This window comes from Ictidomys tridecemlineatus, chromosome 15, assembly GCF_052094955.1.
Source record: "Ictidomys tridecemlineatus isolate mIctTri1 chromosome 15, mIctTri1.hap1, whole genome shotgun sequence".
NCBI lineage: Eukaryota > Metazoa > Chordata > Mammalia > Rodentia > Sciuridae > Ictidomys > Ictidomys tridecemlineatus.
In genome coordinates, this window is record NC_135491.1 from 2,425,477 (window position 1) to 2,443,157 (window position 17,681).

General features: G+C 59.8%; 1 protein-coding gene across 1 annotated transcript; it reads right to left on the reverse strand.

The window, feature by feature from the left end:
- Nucleotides 1-12,122: 12,122 nt before the first annotated feature.
- LOC144371084 (natural cytotoxicity triggering receptor 1-like) lies at nucleotides 12,123-17,512 on the reverse strand. Its single transcript, XM_078033291.1, has 6 exons — nucleotides 17,448-17,512; nucleotides 16,928-17,271; nucleotides 14,670-14,948; nucleotides 14,462-14,512; nucleotides 13,699-13,746; nucleotides 12,123-13,130 (listed from the first exon to the last, which is right to left on the reverse strand). Exons 1-6 carry the CDS (start codon nucleotides 17,510-17,512, stop codon nucleotides 12,907-12,909), a joined length of 1,011 nt encoding a protein of 336 aa, XP_077889417.1. The 3' UTR covers nucleotides 12,123-12,906.
- Nucleotides 17,513-17,681: the final 169 nt, after the last annotated feature.

A 17,681-nucleotide genomic window follows, 5' to 3' on the forward strand; every position in this document is an offset into this window, starting at 1 on the left:
CCCCTCCCAGAAACAGCTCCCAAGGTTGAACCAAGTGAAAGAAGCTGGCCACAGTGGCACAGGCCTATAATCCCAGCTACGCTGAGGCAGAGGCAGAGCCGAGGCAGGGGAGTGGCAGGTTCAAGGCCAGCCTGGGCAACTCAGAGAGACCCTGTAGCAAAGATCGAAAGGCCTGGGGAGCTGGGCGTGGTGGCGCTCTCTTGTAATCCCAGTGGCTTGAGAGGCTGAGGCAGGAGGATCTCAAGTTCAAAGCCAGCCTCAGCAAAGGCGAGGTGCTAAGCAACTCAGTGATACCCTCTCTCTAAATTAAATACAAAATAGGCCTGGGGATTTGGCTCAGCAGAAGAGCACTTGTCTAGCGTGCAGAGGGCCCTGGGTTTGATCCCTGGTCGGTCTCACACACAAAGTGGAGATGCCTGTTGCTCTTCGTGAACACGCTCTATCAAGCGCACCTGAGTTTGTGTTAATGGGTGCTATTTGGAAAGCCCCTAGACAACGAGCCACGGGAGGGGGCTTATTGCCAGGGACCAGTGGTAGAAATTGGGAAACTGATGACCAATAATGTGGTTAACCAGGCCCACCTGAGGAAGCTCCAAAAACAGGCCTCCTTGCTGGTGAAAACACGTGCGTCCGGGAGCACGCAGCCCCCAACTCCCTGGGCGCAGGGGAGCTCCAGGGAGCCCCTCCCAAGCACCTCGGCCTCCAGCTGTCCACCTGGACCTTAAAACAGCTTTGTAAGAAGTGGGTCTACGTGAGAACGTGTCCGGAGCTCTGCGAGCCCATCCAGCCACTTAACTGAGCACCAGGAGGGGTCACGGAAGCCCCCAGTTCAGAGGCAGGTGGTCAGATCCAGGGCAGAGCCTGGGGCACTCGACTGGCATCTGAACTGAGAAGGGGGACGGAGGGCGGCAAAGATTCTCTGACCAAATTGTCAGGCTCCCGAACCTTCCCCTAGGAACCTTCCCCTAGGCCCCTGTGTGCCTCCCGGGAAATCCAAGTCAGTGTAGCCAGAACCCCACCGCCATACCTGCTCACACTCCATGTCCCGTCCTCCACCCCCAGGTGACCGCTGGTCACCCCTGCCTTCAGCAAGAACCCCCAGCCCCACTTAGTGAGGACCCCATCCCAATGCTGCTTCCTATTTTCCACCCATGCCCACCCCTGGCTACTCTAATTGCCCCTGCCCGGGCTGTGGTTAACCAGGCAGTGAACCTGGCAGTGGTCCCAGTGAAGGTCTTTCCACATTGTGTTGTTTCTTGCTGGGGATCAAGCAGGGCCTTGCACATGCTGGGCAGGCGCTCTACTACTGAGCTGCACCCCAGCCCTTTTTATTTTTTGCTCTGACAGAGTTGCCCAGGCTGACCTAGAACTTGGGATCCTCCTGTCTCAGCCTCCTTTGTCCCTAGGATCACAGATGCACTGGCAAAGTCAGCCTTTTTAAAAGGCATTTTTATTTGTTACACTTTGTGGTGCTAGCAACCCGACCCAGGGCCTGGGCATGCTGGCAGGCGCTCCACCACCGAGCCCACCCCAGCCTGTGGGGGTTTTAAAAGATACAAATGCGTGGAGATTGAGAAGTTATCTTTTGCTTCTTTCTGACTTCTGTTCTTCCCAGGAATCGGGACTCAGATGTCGGGTAGCATCCCCATGGTTACGTGATTCCCTGGGGAGGATGACACATTGAAACAGACTTCTGTTGGGATGAGTGGCCTGGGGTGGGGTAGACAGAGCCTGCAAAGGTGACCGGCTGTGTGGAGGAGGAAGAGTGTGGCCTGAACAGAGCCCTTGAGGAGCGGGTAAGAAGCTACAATCCAAAGCCATCCACGGGGCCGAGGGTGCTCAGCGGCAAAGGCTGGGTTTCCAAGCCACCAAGTTCTGCAAGCTCAGGGCTCCTAGCGCAGGCAGGGGATGTCTGCCTCCGAGGACCCTGTCTGGACTGGCTCCTCTAGACAGACTCCAGAAGCCAGGAGCCAGCTCACAGGGCCCCAGGAAACAGCAGCAGCCGGGCGGGAGCCCCAAGCACAGCATTCGGGTGAGACGAAGCTGTCCCCACTGTGTGCAGACACGAGAGGTGTGGACCGTGCCTGCCTCCTGGATGACATGGCCCCCTGGTGACCGGTGTGGCAGTCACTCTTCACTTGGCACTACTCTCTAGGACAAAGCGAGTCCTCGGGTCCTTCACTGTGTCCAAGCGCGTAGCAGGTGTGACGTGTCTCGGGGTAAACAATCAGGAGCACAGAGTCCTGAGGTTTTCTTTTCATGCTCTTCTTTGGGGTCTGGAAAAAGCCACTGAGAAGGTCAGAGCAGAACAGAGGGCACCTGAGGAGACCTGCACCAGCAAGAGGAGGAAGCTGGCCGCGTGTCCCCCGGCTCAGAGCTTCTGGAGGGCAGAGCGGGTGCCGCAGCACGATGGTGTGCCACAGGCAGAAATGGACCTCAAGAGTGGCCACGTCATGATGTGGAACTGCCTCGTCGGGAACCCCCAGTGCAGACCTTTGTTGTCCGGGATGTTTGTTTTATTTTGTGGGGCTGAGGATGGAACCCAGAGCCTCATGCATGCTAGGAAGGCACTCGCCACTGAGCCACACCCCAGTCCTGTTTAGTTTTTTTTTTTTCTTTCTTTCTTTTGAGATAGAGTCTCACTAACTTGCTTAGGGCCTTTCACTAAATTGCTGAGGCTGGCCTTGAACTTGAAATCCTCCTGCTTCAGCCTCCAGAGTACCTGGGATTGCAGATGCACTCCACCACGCCCAGCTCCAGTTCTTTAAAGAGCCACACAAAGGCACACCTAAGACAAACACATGCACACACAAATAACACACACACCAAAGTGTACAAAAGTAGGCCTTGGAGATGATAGACAGTTACGTACTTGAGCAAACAGAAGACATCCCTGAAATTGTGCGTGTGGTGTGACTGTCACTCACGACTGCACACTTGTGTTCTGTGTCCATCTGTATATGGCGTGGTATATCCATACCTGCTAGACCAGGTGACACACAGCTGTGGACGGAGGACACATTCCTCACACGCAGGACCGAGGTGACTGGTTTTCACGTAATCCTATGCACGACTCAGGTCCGCGCTGTGTGTGGTCTTCCTGCCTTGAAGGTGGTTCACGCCACTCTCCCAGGAGGACTTCCCTGCCCACTACGGAAGCCAGACGGCAGTCAGTGGAGCGAGGCAAATAGGGTCAAGTTGAGAAAACAGAGGCCAGTTTGAATCTGGGAAGTTGGAAATCACCTCTGGGAGGTTGGACCATTTATGTCTCCGAAGCCCTTTGCTATTCCGCCTGCCACTAAGGTAGGTAGTTAAGCATCTCGGAGCAGAGTGCTGCTGATCGACGCCCCCTGGGCTACCCACCTGCTCCCCCCAGGCCATCTCACACCTCCCCCGGTCACGGTGCAGGCTGAGGGGAAACGGTCAAGGTAACAGACAAGAATCAGGAGAAGAGGGGGAACTGTGACGTGCCAAGGGGACAGGACTTCCTCACCCCACGGACTCTGCCTTGGGTCCTCGTCTTCCACCGGGAGAAGTCCGTTTGCGATCTCTCCGAGCCTCTCACTTTCCACTCGACGCTTGCCTGGGTGAGCTTCTCTGGTGTTAAACTTCAACACTGGAGGAAGCAGGACTCACGGTCACCGGCAACCGGCAGCCCTCTCTGGCCCACTCACTTGTTCCAAGACCATCCACGACACCCCCCACCACCACGGAGCTGATCACCTGCCCCATTTGCTCCCGGCTGGATCCGGGGACAGCATGTGCACGGGGCGGCACACTGGGTTCCAGTAAGTGAGCAGCTCTCTGCCCTCCACAGGCTCTGGGGGTGCTCCCTCACCCCTCTGCACTGTCCGGAGCTGGCATCTGCCCTCGTGAGCAACCAGACGCTGGAGACTCTGGACCTGGGCCAGAACACCTTGGGACTGAGCGGAGTGACCGTGCTCCTGGAGGCCCTGAGGGACAGCAGCGGGCCCCTGAGGATGCTCAGGTATGGTCTTCCTGCTCCACACGTGGGCTTCCCTGGAAGGGATCAGTGCTGCCCAGGAAGGGGAGGCGGGGTGACACACCCCTTTCCCAGCAGCCCCTGGCCTAGGGGAGTCCGTCCACGGCCCGCTTCTCCTAAGCGCTTCTCTTGGAGTGGAGTGTTGTCCAGTGTTGTCCAGCACACTCGGTACTGGGCACGCGGATGCCCAGACCCCTGGGGCACAGGCTGGAGCTCACCTGTGGGTGCGCAGGACTGGCGTGGGCGCACCGCACACCCCAGCCAGGATGTGTGGTTTCTGCTTTGCCGTCTCCCGGGTCCCCGCTGAGCGGAAGCTGGTTCTCCAGGGGTTTCCCTGACGGGGGAACATCTGCAGCCCTCCAGTACCTTGATCTGTCTTGGGCTTCCTCGGGCCTTTCCCCAAAGCCCTCGTAGACGTCCTCCCTTCCAGCAGAGCAGACCACGTTTCCTGGTCTCAGACCACAGGTGTGCACACTGTATCCAGAGGCCCAGGGAGAGGAGAGTGAGCCGTCCCCACCTGCCAGGTGGAGCAAGGCAGAGGAGGAGGGCTTTATTTAAGATACAGGCAGGACGGGATCTGGCCGGGAGCTGGCCAACCCTGCTCTGGTCCTCTGTGCACCGTCCCACCTCCACTGCCATCTCTCTTCAGGGAGGATTGGGGTAGGGACCAGTAAGCGGTGTTCCTATTTCTCACCCCTGGTAAAAGTTGTGGAACCTGTGACATCCCCGGTGGCCAGCCCACTGTCATTCGCTCCAGGAATGCAACTCCTGCTTCCACAGGAATGTCCCAGCTGGCTTCATTCAGGGGCTGTTGTCGACATGGCGACCACTCAACCTGGTCTGCAGTGCAGGGGTGTGTCGGGGGCTGGAGCAGTGGAGCCATAATGCCACCAAGAAGTTTGGTGGGACCTTGAGCCCTGTGGCCTCCCGCCTCATGTTGTGGTCTGGACCTACTTCTGTCCCCTGTTATCCCTCAGCGACACCCTCCACCATCCCATCTCGCATGAGCGGGGCTGGACATGGTGGCTATGTGGATCCAAGTTGATGTTTCACCCTGGGGTTCGCTTTGGCATTCTTGGTTCTATGAACGCCCCCCACCACTGGGACTCGGGACCAGGGCCCTTGTCCACGAGCCACACCCCCTGCCCTTTTCATTTTCTATTTTGGGACAAGTTCTCACTAAGTTGCTTAGGGCCTGGCTAAGTTGCCCAGGCAGGCCTTGAACTTGTGATCCTCCTGCTTCTGCCTCCGCAGCTGCTGGGATTAGAAGCTCCCCAGCGTGCCTGGCTCTACTGAATGTTTGACTAACCAATATCTTCTTGGCTTTAGAAAAAATTTACTCATTCACTCAAATGTTTTGTACTTTAATAGCACGTGGGTATGGGGCACAGCATGATAACTGGATACGTGTATAGAGTGTGTGCTCATCCCATCAGGGTCTTCAGGAATTCTATCTCCTTGAACATTTAAAAACGATTTTAATTGACCTGTAATAATTGCATGTATTCATGGGGTACAGTGATCACATTTTTTGAAGTGCTGGGGATCAGACCCAGAGGTGCTCTGCCACTGAGCTGCACCCCAGACCTTTGTCTTTATTTTGAAGCGGGGTCTTCCCAAGTTTCCCCGGTTGGCTGTGTGAGTAGCTGGGATCGTGGGTGCGCCCGCACTGGCTGGCTCCCCGCTGCACTACACGTATACAGTGAGTGCCGACCCAGTGGGCACGGTGCACGTTTCCATGTCCTTATCACCTTGTGGAGCCTTTGGGCTCCTCTTCTAGTGACTCAAGGTGTACGCTAGGCGCTGTGAACCACGGTGCCCTCCCTGTGCCGTGGAACGCCAGGGCTGAGCTTCTGTTTGGTGCTGTTCAGTCTCCTCTGTCCTCCTGCACCTTCCCGCCCTCTGGGAATGTCTATTCTGCATCCAGATGGACTTCCAGCTTCTGCGCTGGGGAGACGCGTGGACTTGTCTGTCTTAGCCGTCTTTCTGGGGAGGTCATCTGGCTGGGGTGAGTGCCTGTCTCTCCAGCGGGCAGCACCTGGGCTGCTCCCACCTGGGTGGACAGGAAGGTCAGTGGGAGGGGCTGCCTGAGGACAGGTGTGCCAGCAGAGGGGACGGGAGCGAGGCCCTGTGTGGTGATCACAGAAAGGACTGCGCTGGGGGAGTCCGTTGCTGGGTTCTCGAGGTCTCTGCAGGACGTGTGTCTGCACTCGGACGTTTCTCAGGATCGCTATTTTGTGGATCCAAAAGTGTCTCCCGCCGCAAGTGTCCTGAAAGCTTCCTGGGCACTTGGGCCGTTTGTGGTGAATTTTGGGACAATAGAACTAGCTTTTCTGTAAACGCTGATGTCCTCCGGTCCCCCAGGTTGAAGATGGACGCGTGGAACGCAAAGGTCCAGGAGGTGCTGAGGGAGGTGAAGGAGAGCAACCCTGGCCTGACCCTGGACAGTGCCGTGGGGACGAAGGCTCCCTCCTGCTGCCAGTTCTTTTTCTCCACACCCTGAGTCTCTCGCTCCTGGCTGTATGTCCCAGGGGGGGTCTGGTCTCGCTCTCATGGTGGAGGTCAAGGGGCCAGGTGGTGGTGGTCCGTGAGCTGGGGGTCAAACTTAGGCTTGAGCATCGATTTCTTTCTTCACAGTGAGTTCTGATCACGGGCACCTCGGGGGTAATAAAGGGAAGGTCCTGAGCTTGGAGCTGCCTTTGTCCATGTGCTGGGGGTTCACAGGGGCGTGGCTGGAGGATCAGCTGGGAAAGGGCGGCCTGGGAGTGTGCTCAGGACTGTCCATTCCTGTCCTTGGCCTGATTCAGTCGCTGCCTGGTGACTACAGGATTGGTGTAAGTGTGTGTTTTTAAATATTGTTTTGGTTGTAGATGGGCACAATCTTTATTTTTGTGTGGTGCTGAGGATCGACCGTGCCCCACGTGTGCCAGGCAAGCGCTCCACCGCTGAGCGGCAGCCACAGGGTCAGTATTCTTGTTATATCCTAACTTGGGATTTGGCAGATTTTTTTCCCCCAAAGGGCCAGATAGTCACTTTTAGGCACCGAAGGCATGTAGACCCCGCCACGCTGCTCAGCCCTGCGCTCAGAGCAGGGAAGTGGCCACATGGGTCAACAGGTGGGCAGGACTCTGTGGCAACAGGGGCTTGGCCCTGGGCCACAGTGCTCCAAACCCCCTGTGCACTTGGGTGACATATCTACATATCGTGCAGTGCTGGGGATCATACCAGGGCCTCGTGCGCGGGGCGAACCTCTACCACTGAGCTGCATCCCTAGCCCTTTAAATATGTTTTAGTGGAACTCGGCAGAGATTTCCCCAGAGAGATTTATTTATTTCATAAGCAAAGGAGGACCAGCACAGAGCCCCTTTGAGGTGGGTGTCCTTGGAGTGTGAACTGCTGCCCTCGGGACCGTGGGCAGTGCTGAGAGAACTTGCTGTTGTCACATGATGGGGAGCTGCTGGCGTCCTGCAAAGATCAGAAAGGCATGCCCACCCCCCAGCCCAGAGAGGTCCTGCCCTGCTGTCCTGGTGCGGAGGAGGCACAGGATGTGGGACAGGGGCTCTGGACATCCTGGGGCTGAGGTTTTAACAGCTCCTCTCTGGTACGTGAGAAAAACCTCCTGCCCCATCTTTATTTACCCAGTGGGGAGACTGGGGGAGGGGACCCTGGGGACACTGTTCAGGCAAGACCCCCTCACAGGCTTCAGCCCCAGAATGGCTGACACCTAGCGCCAGGCCCTCTCAGGGTGGGGTCCCCTGTGCACCGGGGGTGCAGCTGTATCCCTGTTTCCTGCCCACTGGGGCCAGCAAGACCCGTGAGATTTAAAAAGAGAATAGAAAATAGTGAAATGCGTAGGGACAGATGGGTGTTTCCGGGGCCAGGGGAGGGGACGCAGAGTGACTTGCTCCGTGGCTATGGAATTTCCCTGGGTGACTTAAGCTCTGAAAGTCGCTGCCTGTGATTGTGAGGGTTAAGTCCCGGCCCAGTTCCTCTCCTGAGAAGGTCACAGTGGGAGACGGGATGTGTGTGCTGCCATCACAGCGAGGCTCCAGGCATCCCAGGTGTGCCCAGGGGCAGAAGCCCCAGTGACTACTGTGCCTGTGAAAGTGGACTTTGGAGTAGGAGTGACCCCTGCAGGTGTAGAGGTCGCAGCAGGAGAGGAGGTGGCACGGAAAGAGGAGGGTGCAGAGTGGGAGAGATGGGCTCACACTGGGGAGGCCGGGGCCACAGCACCGCGACCGAGGGAGGGGCCGTCCCCGGGTGTTTGCAGCATCACTGCGGGGACTTCGCTTACCTCAGCCAGGAGGGAGGTGGGTGGCGGGGTGAGGTTGGAAGCACCCCTTCTTTTCCTGAACAGGTGAGAGCACAGTAACTGGGTGAATGTCTGCATTTACAGCCATCCCAAGACCCCCGTGCGGCCTGGCGTGTGGCTGCTACCCACCCCCACGTGGTGTCCCTGTGCCCGCAGCTCTAGAGAAAGCTGAGTTTATACGTCGGGCCCAGCAGGACTGGCAACCATGAAGCAACCCTGAGGCATGCTGGGTGAGCACATGCGGGCCCTGGGTTCTAGCCCCGGCACCAGGAAAAAAAGTGTTCACCAGTGACTGCGCACAGAACGTGAGTTGGTATTCCTACCATCTACAAAAGATGCACGGGGCCGGGAAGGCGGCTGGAGGTTACCCGTGTCGTCAGAGAAGCCGTGAAAATCTTTACCTAGAAGACATTTGCCAGGTTGGAGTTTCAAGGTCCCAGCAGACATGTCACTTGTCAGGAAACAGACGTCTGTGCCCCCCTGTAAAGTCCTGTGATGGGTGCATCAGGATCATACAGGGCAGGGGGGTTCACGGCAGGTCGTGTGACGACACACGCACACTGTGGTCAGTTTCATTTCCCTGTCCCCCTTTCCCTCTCATCCTACCCGCTGTGCTATTTTATGAAAACCACTTCCCTCCTCGTTTCCAACTTCCACAGATGAGAGAGCATCCCTGACTTCCCGCTTCACATTTCACTCAGCACGATGTTCCCCAATTCCCGCCACGTACCAGCAGGGACATGGTTTCACTCTCCTATGTAGCTGACTGGAACCACTAATACACACACACGCACACACACGCACACATGCACACACACACGCACGCAATGCATGCACACGCAAACATGCACACACACATACGCACACACACATGCACACGCATGCGCACACACGTGCACACCCATGCACACCACATCTTCTTCATCTGCTCATCTGCTGAAGGACGCCTGGGCTGGTTCCATGACTTGGCTGTGTGACTTGTGTCACTACAGGATGTGGATTTGGGTTCTCTGGGGTAAGCACCCAGGAGTGCACGTGGGTCACCTGGGGTCCCACTCCCTATGCACACGACGTGCCACCTGGCCTCTGGTTCGCGTGGCTGGTTAGTGTGGGGCCTTCCAGCAGTGGTGTGAGCAGGTGGGTGGGTGGAGAGAGCAGGTGTCACGAGCAGGTGTGGCATCGTCCCGCTGGTGAGTCCAGTTGAAGGAGGGAAGTGGATGAAGGGCTCAGAGAGCAGCTCGGGGCTTCAGTCTTAGAGAAGCGGAAGGCTGGGCGTTGGGTGCCGCGAGCCCAGCCAGCATCCCGGGCGGCTGGACTCAGAACCCTGAGGACCTGCAGTGCACCTGTGGCCACCATAGAGCCCAGGCAGCGGGAGGGCTGAGGGCCCGCGAGGTGTCCACGAGGAGGAAGTGGTCAGAGGGCGGATCTGCTGATGGAGGGGGTGGTGACAGCGGAGGGGGCTGCTGCGCCTTCCAGGAAGCCCTGCGGTGCTGGCCACAGGAAGTGCACCGAGGAAGTAAGTGCAGGGCCAAGACCCAGGCTGGGGTGGGCTGGGGTGGGCACAGGGGTCAGCCAGGGCGGGCGACCCCGGGCAGGGTGGGGTGGGGCGAGGTGGGCCTTCTTCCCCGAGTGCCTCCTGGTCTGGAATCCCAGCCCCTCTCAGCCTGCAGTGGATCGCCGCTCATCTCAGGTGACGCCAGGATGGCCCAGCGGGAGGCCGAGGTGTCTGACCCCGGGAAGGCAGCCATCCCAGGGCAGACTTTGGGTCTTGGTCCTTACCTCCTGCCTCTGTGGTGGACCTGTGGAGTGGAACGGGAAGATTTCCTGTCCTCGTCTCCCCTGCGGACCACCAAGACTCAGAGGCAACCTGTGGTCCGTCAGCGGGCGAGTGCAAGGGGTGCAATCAGCTAAGGGGAGCGTTGCCGCAGCACTGCTGGGCTGGAGATGACGGCCGGGTGGACAAGCCACTCGAGGACCCTGCAGCTGTCCGCCTTCACCCAGGAACACACTTGTGTCAGATTCACCCACGGGGTCCCTGAGCTCCAGAGCCCCCCATCCCAGGGCCCCACCACCCCAAGAACTTTCAAAACTAGGAGAAGAAGAAGGGAGGAAAGTTCTATGGGCACGTGACAGGCAGTGCGCACGTCCCTGTGGACAGAGGCTGCGTGATCGAGGGATCCGAGCAGCCAAGCTCACAGAGCAGAGTCGGGTGGCGGCAGGGGACTGGGCCGGGTGGGTCACAGGCACAACTTCAGTTGTAAGAGGGACAAGTCCTGGGACCGCAAGTATAGCCTGGCGGCTGATGAGCAGCACCTCGCAGTTCCCTTGGACCCTGCAGAGCCGATTCCTGGTGTGCCCTCCTCTCCCAGTGGTGGTGTCACTACAGTGTGTGTGTGTATCCAGGCACCTCATCGCACACCTTGAGAAGGTACAGTTGCTCTCCCGTCCTGGGGGTCCAGTCCGGGGCCTTCATGTGCCCGGCGAGTGCCCTCCATTGAGCCGCCCAGCCTGACACAATTGGCACTGGTCCATCCTTCTCCACTCAGCTGGGGTGAAGCTCCAGGGCAGGGTGTGAAGAGGGGCCGCCAGCTGCGCTCTCTGCCAGCAGGTCCCCTTCTGTGCCCACCAGGGTTCCGCACGACATCCACACCAATGGGCAGCAGGAGGGGAGGTCAGGTGCCCTTCGTCTGCCCAGGGTCCACTCTGTTAGCTCCAGGGACCCTGCCACCTCCTCAGCCGTCCCTCCAGACAATGAAACATGGTTTCTGTGCCTGAACAGTGTCAAAGGTAGCCACTTCTCCGTGCGGTCCCCAATTCACCTGGAATAACGCAGGAGCCCCCTAACAGTCTCAGGGAATTTGTCCTCCTCTTCCAAGTGTCCCACGTCACCTGAGGGCTCACCCCCGATGCCTACATGCAAACACGTGTGACCCTACCTGTCCCTGGAGCCCCTGGTGGCCCCTGTCTGCCCTCGGGAGGAGGCCTAGGCCTTGCCGGGGTCTCGCTGCCCTGGGTGATCTGCTCTCCGCGCTTGGTCACACTCCTCCTGCCCGCGGTGACCTCCTGGTGGTGGCTGCGTGAGTCCCCGCTCGTCTCCACAGGAACACGAGCACACTGTTCTTTCATGTGCCCACAGAACTGGCTCCGGATACTTTCCTTCCTCACTCTTGCGCTCGTTTTGAAAGTTCTCGGGTGGCGGGACCTGGGATGGGGGGCTTCAGAGGTGAATCTGACACAAGCCCGTTCCTGGGCGAAGGCGGAGAGCTTCGCAGTCCTTAATTCCCCGAAAGAGCTGTGTCTCTCACCCCCGTTCTGTGACTTTTCAGGATGCTGTGACCCAGCAGGGGGCAGCCAGCCCACGACTTGGGCACCCAGCCTGGTGTCCAGCCAGCAGGAGTGGGGGCAGCTACACTTCCACACAGGGCCAGGGCTGGGGAGGGCTCGTGGGTCAAGGCCAGGCAGGTGCAGGGTCAGGTCCTGTGACGGTTGAGTTGGGACCCCCTCCCCACCCCAACGTGGCCCCCCAGGTTACTTGGAAAAGTGATTAAGGCTGCTGAAGAGGCCTGCTGCTATGTCCTCATGTCCTTAAGAGATCAGGACACAGAGGGATGAACTTGGAGGACACAGGGAGCCCCAGAGGGGCCTTGGGAGGAGCCAGCCCTGCCTGACCTTGACTTTGGTCCTCAGAGCTGAGAGCTAAGGTGTTGCTGACTGGCCACCTCCCTGCCGTGACAACCCCAATAGACTAACACGCATCGTCATTCACAGTTCTGAGATTTTGTTCATCGTGGACATTGTCGGCATTCATTTTGAATTTTAATTTGATTTTATTTGAATATCATCTAGCTTGGCAACAGAAGTTTTTGGTGCTCTTCCTCCTCACCCTTCATTTTCTGCTGGGATATAGAATATGTTCAGGATTTCAAAACGCGTCACGCAACTGTGGCAATTGGGCTCACCCTGTGAGGTTTGGGGAGAGATTTTGGTGGGACTGGAGGGGACCCAGGCCTTGGTGGTCTGGGCCCACATGTAAGCCTCGGGACAAAAACTTGTACCTTATTTTCCCAAGCGTCTCTCCCTGCCGTAAATTAGGATATGAAACATCCGAGTCTCACAAACTCACTCCAACAAGTCCCTCTCAGCTCGGAATGAAGTTGGTGTGGGGAGACTGCAGTTTGATAAGAATTTAGAAATTCTAGGACCTTAGAACACCTGGTCAAAGAGGGACGGAGGAGCGGACATTCAGAATGGGGACCTGGGAGTGAGGAGAGCGGGTCCCAGCCCCATCTCCATGGCACAGAGAATAGCATCGTGGCCGCGGGGGTAGTGTGACGCTGGAGCTCCGGCTGGGCTGTCTGTCAGCCCGGACTGGACATCTCCTGACATTCCACAGAAAACTCAGATTTAAAAATTCACCGGGTCCTCTCCAGGTGCCAGAACATCTCCCCAAGGAGAGCTCCGGGTGGTCTAGGGGGCGTCCAGCGTCTCCGCCCCACTGCCGGCCTCCCCCAGGAGGCCTTGCCAAACCCTGTGCAGTCACCTCCTGATGCCCAATTCCCGCGATGACCTGTCCTCTAGGGTCAAGCAGAGCTCACATGGCTTGAGGCCCAGGAGCCAGCTTCAGTGCCTCCTGTGGGCACTGTCCCTCGGCCCCTCTTCCAGGAGCTCGCGTTCTCGGCCTCCGGCCTTCCCAGCGTGCAGCCCTCCTCCTGTCCAGCCAGTCTTCAGCCAGGAGCCACGCCAGAGCCACCAGCACCAGGAACGCCAGGCCCATCCGAAGGAGGTTCTGGGCTGTGTGGTCCCAGCGGGTGGGGTCTGCGGGAGAAGAGCAGGGGCTGCTGGAGCAGTGCAGGCCCCTCCCTCCCTCCCCTTCCAGGGCGTGGCCGTACCCCTCCCCCTCCTCCTCCAGGGCGTGGCCGTGCCCCTCCCCCCTCCCCCTCCAGGGCGTGGCCGAGCCCCTCCCCCTCCCCCTCCAGGGCGTGGCTGTGCCCCTCCCTCCCTCCTCCTCCAGGGCGGGGCCATACCCTTCCCTCCTCCAGGGCGTAGCCGAGCCCCTCTCTCCTCCTCCTCCAGGGCGTGGCCATACCCCTCCCTCCTCCAGGGCGTGGCCGTGCCCCTCTCTCCTCCTCCTCCTCCAGGGCGTGGCCTTGCCCCTCTCTCCTCCTCCTCCTCCAGGGCGTGGCCTTGCCCCTCTCTCCTCCTCCTCCTCCAGGGCGTGGCCTTGCCCCTCTCTCCTCCTCCTCCTCCAGGGCACGGTCTTGCCCCTCCCTCCTCCTCCTCCTCCAGGGCATGGCCTTGCCCCTCCCTCCTCCTCCTCAGGGCGTGGCCGTGCCCCTCCCTCCCTCCTCCTCCAGGGCGTGGCTGTGCCCCCCCCTTTGATCACCTTTCTGGGACCCCGACTCTGTGGTCACCAGGTAGGGGTCGCAGGAATCTGTAGGTGACAGGCAAGGGGAGGCGTGAGGTTGGTGGCTGTGCAGGCTCTTTGCTTCCGTAGCTTTCCCAGGCCCCTCCCTGCTGGAGACCCAGTGGCTTCATCTGGCAGGTGGAGCAGAGGAGGACCGACACCCCTGGACCAGTTCAGCCCCCACGACGACTGCCGTCCTCTGCCAGGAGCTCCTGCGGGGAGCCTGGCCCCTGGTGAAGGCAACGTCACCTCCTGCACACAGGCAGGGGCCAACCCACCCTTTCTGCCCCTGGTGAGTGAGCTGCCCGTCCCTGTCCCCCGCGCCTCCTTAGGTCCTTCCCAATCCTGACCCCATCCTTGATCACTCTGGCCAACTTCCAGCCCAGAGCTGCGGCCATCCCCTCTCCCTCCACAGAGCTCGTGACCCTCTCCCTGCACTCCTGGGGCATTTCCTCAAAGGCCTCCCTCTGTGGGGCCCCTCTGGGCGGTCCTACTCCATCTGGCCATGCCCCCCCCCCAGTGGCTTTTAACTCGGCCTCTGGCACGCCCTCTTCTCCTCCGGGGGTGATAAGGAATTCCTTATCCATCCTGACTCCCTTCAAGGGATCTCTGGGCCAGGGCCAGGGCCACCCAGGCAAGGCTGTTTGTCCCGGGCTCGCACAGTGTGCTCAGTGGACACCCCGACATGTGCCAGGTGCAGAAGCCTTCGGCCTCCCCTTTGCTCAGAAGTGCGGCCACATACCAGGGGAATCCGCGGGGTCTGTGGGTGCAAGACTGCTGTTCCCCGCACCTCCTGGAGAGAGAAGGTGAAAGGTTAGGGGTCTTCCCCTCTGCAGTCCCTGGTCATTGACCAGCTGGGTCGCTGAGATACGGAGGTCCTGTGCACATCCACCCGTCTCTACCTGCGGTTCCCTAGGCTCCAGAAGAGAGGGGAGGTTGGATGTCCTCACCTGTCACCAGGAGCATCACAGGATTGCTGGGGAAGGACCACGCGTGGTTGTTGTAGGAGCCAAAGCATCTGTAGATCCCCTGGTGGGCCACCGTCACCGGGCCCACAGGGAACTCTGCCTGGGTGCTCCCGTGGCTACGCTGTGGGCGGCTGGACCTCCCTTCTTTGAGCAGAAAGAAAGTGCTGGTTGCTGTCGCTAGGTGGCAAAAGAAGGTCACGCTGTCCCCCAGGGCCACCTCAGGTCCGGGCTGAACAGAGAGGGTGGGTGTGTCGTACATTCCTGGGAGAAAAGGTGGCTGGTGGGAGGACAGCATGCTGACCCTGCTCCCCCACCTCCTGTCTCGCGGTCCTCAAGGCCACAGGCTACTCTCGGGAATCTGTCCCCCTTCCCCTGTCCCAGATCTGCCCTGGTCACCGCCATGTCCTACCAAGCACTCCTTCAAGACCCAGGCTCTCAGTGCCCGGCTTCCAGGACTGAGTAGGAGTGTCTCTGGGAGTGGCCCTCGGCCTGTGCTCCTCGGGGCTGAGGGTAGGATCGGCAGCATGATGCCATACCACAGTCCCCTCCAGAGCCACCACTGCAGAGACCCAGGGACAGGACACTCTGTGGTGTTGAAAACATGTTACTTTCCCACTGTGGCCAGACGCGCACAGTGTGACCTTTCCACCTGAGCCACCTCCGTGGACAGTTAGAGCCACTCACCGCCCAGGCAGTGCTCACCGCCTGTCACCACCAGGTCCTGCTAGGAGTGGGTGGGTCACCTGTCACCACCAGGTCTGCTAGGAGTGGGTGGGTCACCTGTCACCACCAGGTCCTGCTAGGAGTGGGCGGGTCACCTGTCACCACCAGGTCCTGCTAGGAGTGGGTCGGTCACCTGTCACCACCAGGTCTGCTAGGAGTGGGCGGGTCACCTGTCACCACCAGGTCTGCTAGGAGTGGGCGGGTCACCTGTCACCACCAGGTCTGCTAGGAGTGGGCGGGTCACCTGTCACCACCAGGTCCTGCTAGGAGTGGGTCAGTCACCTGTCACCACCAGGTCTGCTAGGAGTGGGTGGGTCACCTGTCACCACCAGGTCTGCTAGGAGTGGGTGGGTCACCTGTCACCACCAGGTCCTGCTAGGAGTGGGCGGGTCACCTGTCACCACCAGGTCCTGCTAGGAGTGGGTCAGTCACCTGTCACCACCAGGTCTGCTAGGAGTGGGCGGGTCACCTGTCACCACCAGGTCTGCTAGGAGTGGGCGGGTCACCTGTCACCACCAGGTCCTGCTAGGAGTGGGTCAGTCACCTGTCACCACCAGGTCTGCTAGGAGTGGGTGGGTCACCTGTCACCACCAGGTCTGCTAGGAGTGGGTGGGTCACCTGTCACCACCAGGTCTGCTAGGAGTGGGTGGGTCACCTGTCACCACCAGGTCCCCCTAGGAGTGGGCGGGTCACCTGTCACCACCAGGTCCCGCTAGGAGTGGGTCAGTCACCTGTCACCACCAGGTCTGCTAGGAGTGGGTGAGTCACCTGTCACCACCAGGTCTGCTAGGAGTGGGTGGGTCACCTGTCACCACCAGGTCCTGCTAGGAGTGGGTCAGTCACCTGTCACCACCAGGTCTGCTAGGAGTGGGTGGGTCACCTGTCACCACCAGGTCCTGCTAGGAGTGGGCGGGTCACCTGTCACCACCAGGTCCTGCTAGGAGTGGGTGGGTCACCTGTCACCACCAGGTCTGCTAGGAGTGGGTGGGTCACCTGTCACCACCAGGTCTGCTAGGAGTGGGCGGGTCACCTGTTACCACCAGGTCTGCTAGGAGTGGGTGGGTCACCTGTCACCACCAGGTCTGCTAGGAGTGGGTCAGTCACCTGTCACCACCAGGTCTGCTAGGAGTGGGTGAGTCACCTGTCACCACCAGGTCTGCTAGGAGTGGGTGGGTCACCTGTCACCACCAGGTCCCGCTAGGAGTGGGTGGGTCACCTGTCACCACCAGGTCTGCTAGGAGTGAGTGGGTCACCTGTCACCACCAGGTCCCGCTAGGAGTGGGCGGGTCACCTGTTACCACCAGGTCTGCTAGGAGTGGGTCAGTCACCTGTCACCACCAGGTCTGCTAGGAGTGGGTGGGTCACCTGTCACCACGAGGTCCCACTAGGAGTGGGTGAGTCACCTGTCACCACCAGGTCCTGCTAGGAGTGGGCGGGTCACCTGTCACCACCAGGTCCTGCTAGGAGTGGGCGGGTCACCTGTCACCACCAGGTCCTGCTAGGAGTGGGCGGGTCACCTGTCACCACCAGGTCCAGGGCGTTGCTGGGCTCGGACCAGAGCTCCCCGCTGCGGTAGAAGCAGTGGTATTGCCCTGCTGTGCTGGAGGTCACGGTGGGGATGAGGAACTTGACTTTGTCCACGAGTCCAGGTGGTTTCGGTCTCTTCAGGGCAGCAACCCCTCCCTCAAAATGCAGCCGGTACTCCTCAGCCTCCCGGGTGCCCCAGCACCACAGGGTCACCGACTGTCCCTTTGGAACCATGAAGCTGGGTCTGGCCTGGATGACGGGTCTCGAGAGGACCTCTGGAAGGGAAGGGAGGCTGTGGTGCAGGGAGCCTCCGGCCTGCCCCGGCTCCCGCCTCCTGCTGGCCCAAGCCCTCCTAGCACCGCCGAGCCTGCTCCCCAGTGTTCTCAGGTGGACAGCTGAACCCCTGGGGGACTCTGGGCCTTGGGGGAGGACTCACCACTCTGGATGCTGGTCCTCAGGCTCAGGTGCAGCCCTGGAACGCAGGGAGTATGAGGACAGTGCCCACCACACCTGGCCTGGGGCCCTTCCACCAGAGACTCACCGAGGCACAGCAGGGCCACCGGTGTGGGTGGCATGGCACGATTCTGCAGGCCAATGCGGGGCAGCCAGACGGGGACGGGGCAGCCGGATGGGGACTGAGCCGGCAGTCCAGGGACAGGCACAGGATGTGGTAGGTGTGGCCGGCGCCTGTGCACCGGGACTTCCACACCGAGGTTTTACCAGATGTTCACAACTCTCCCTCCC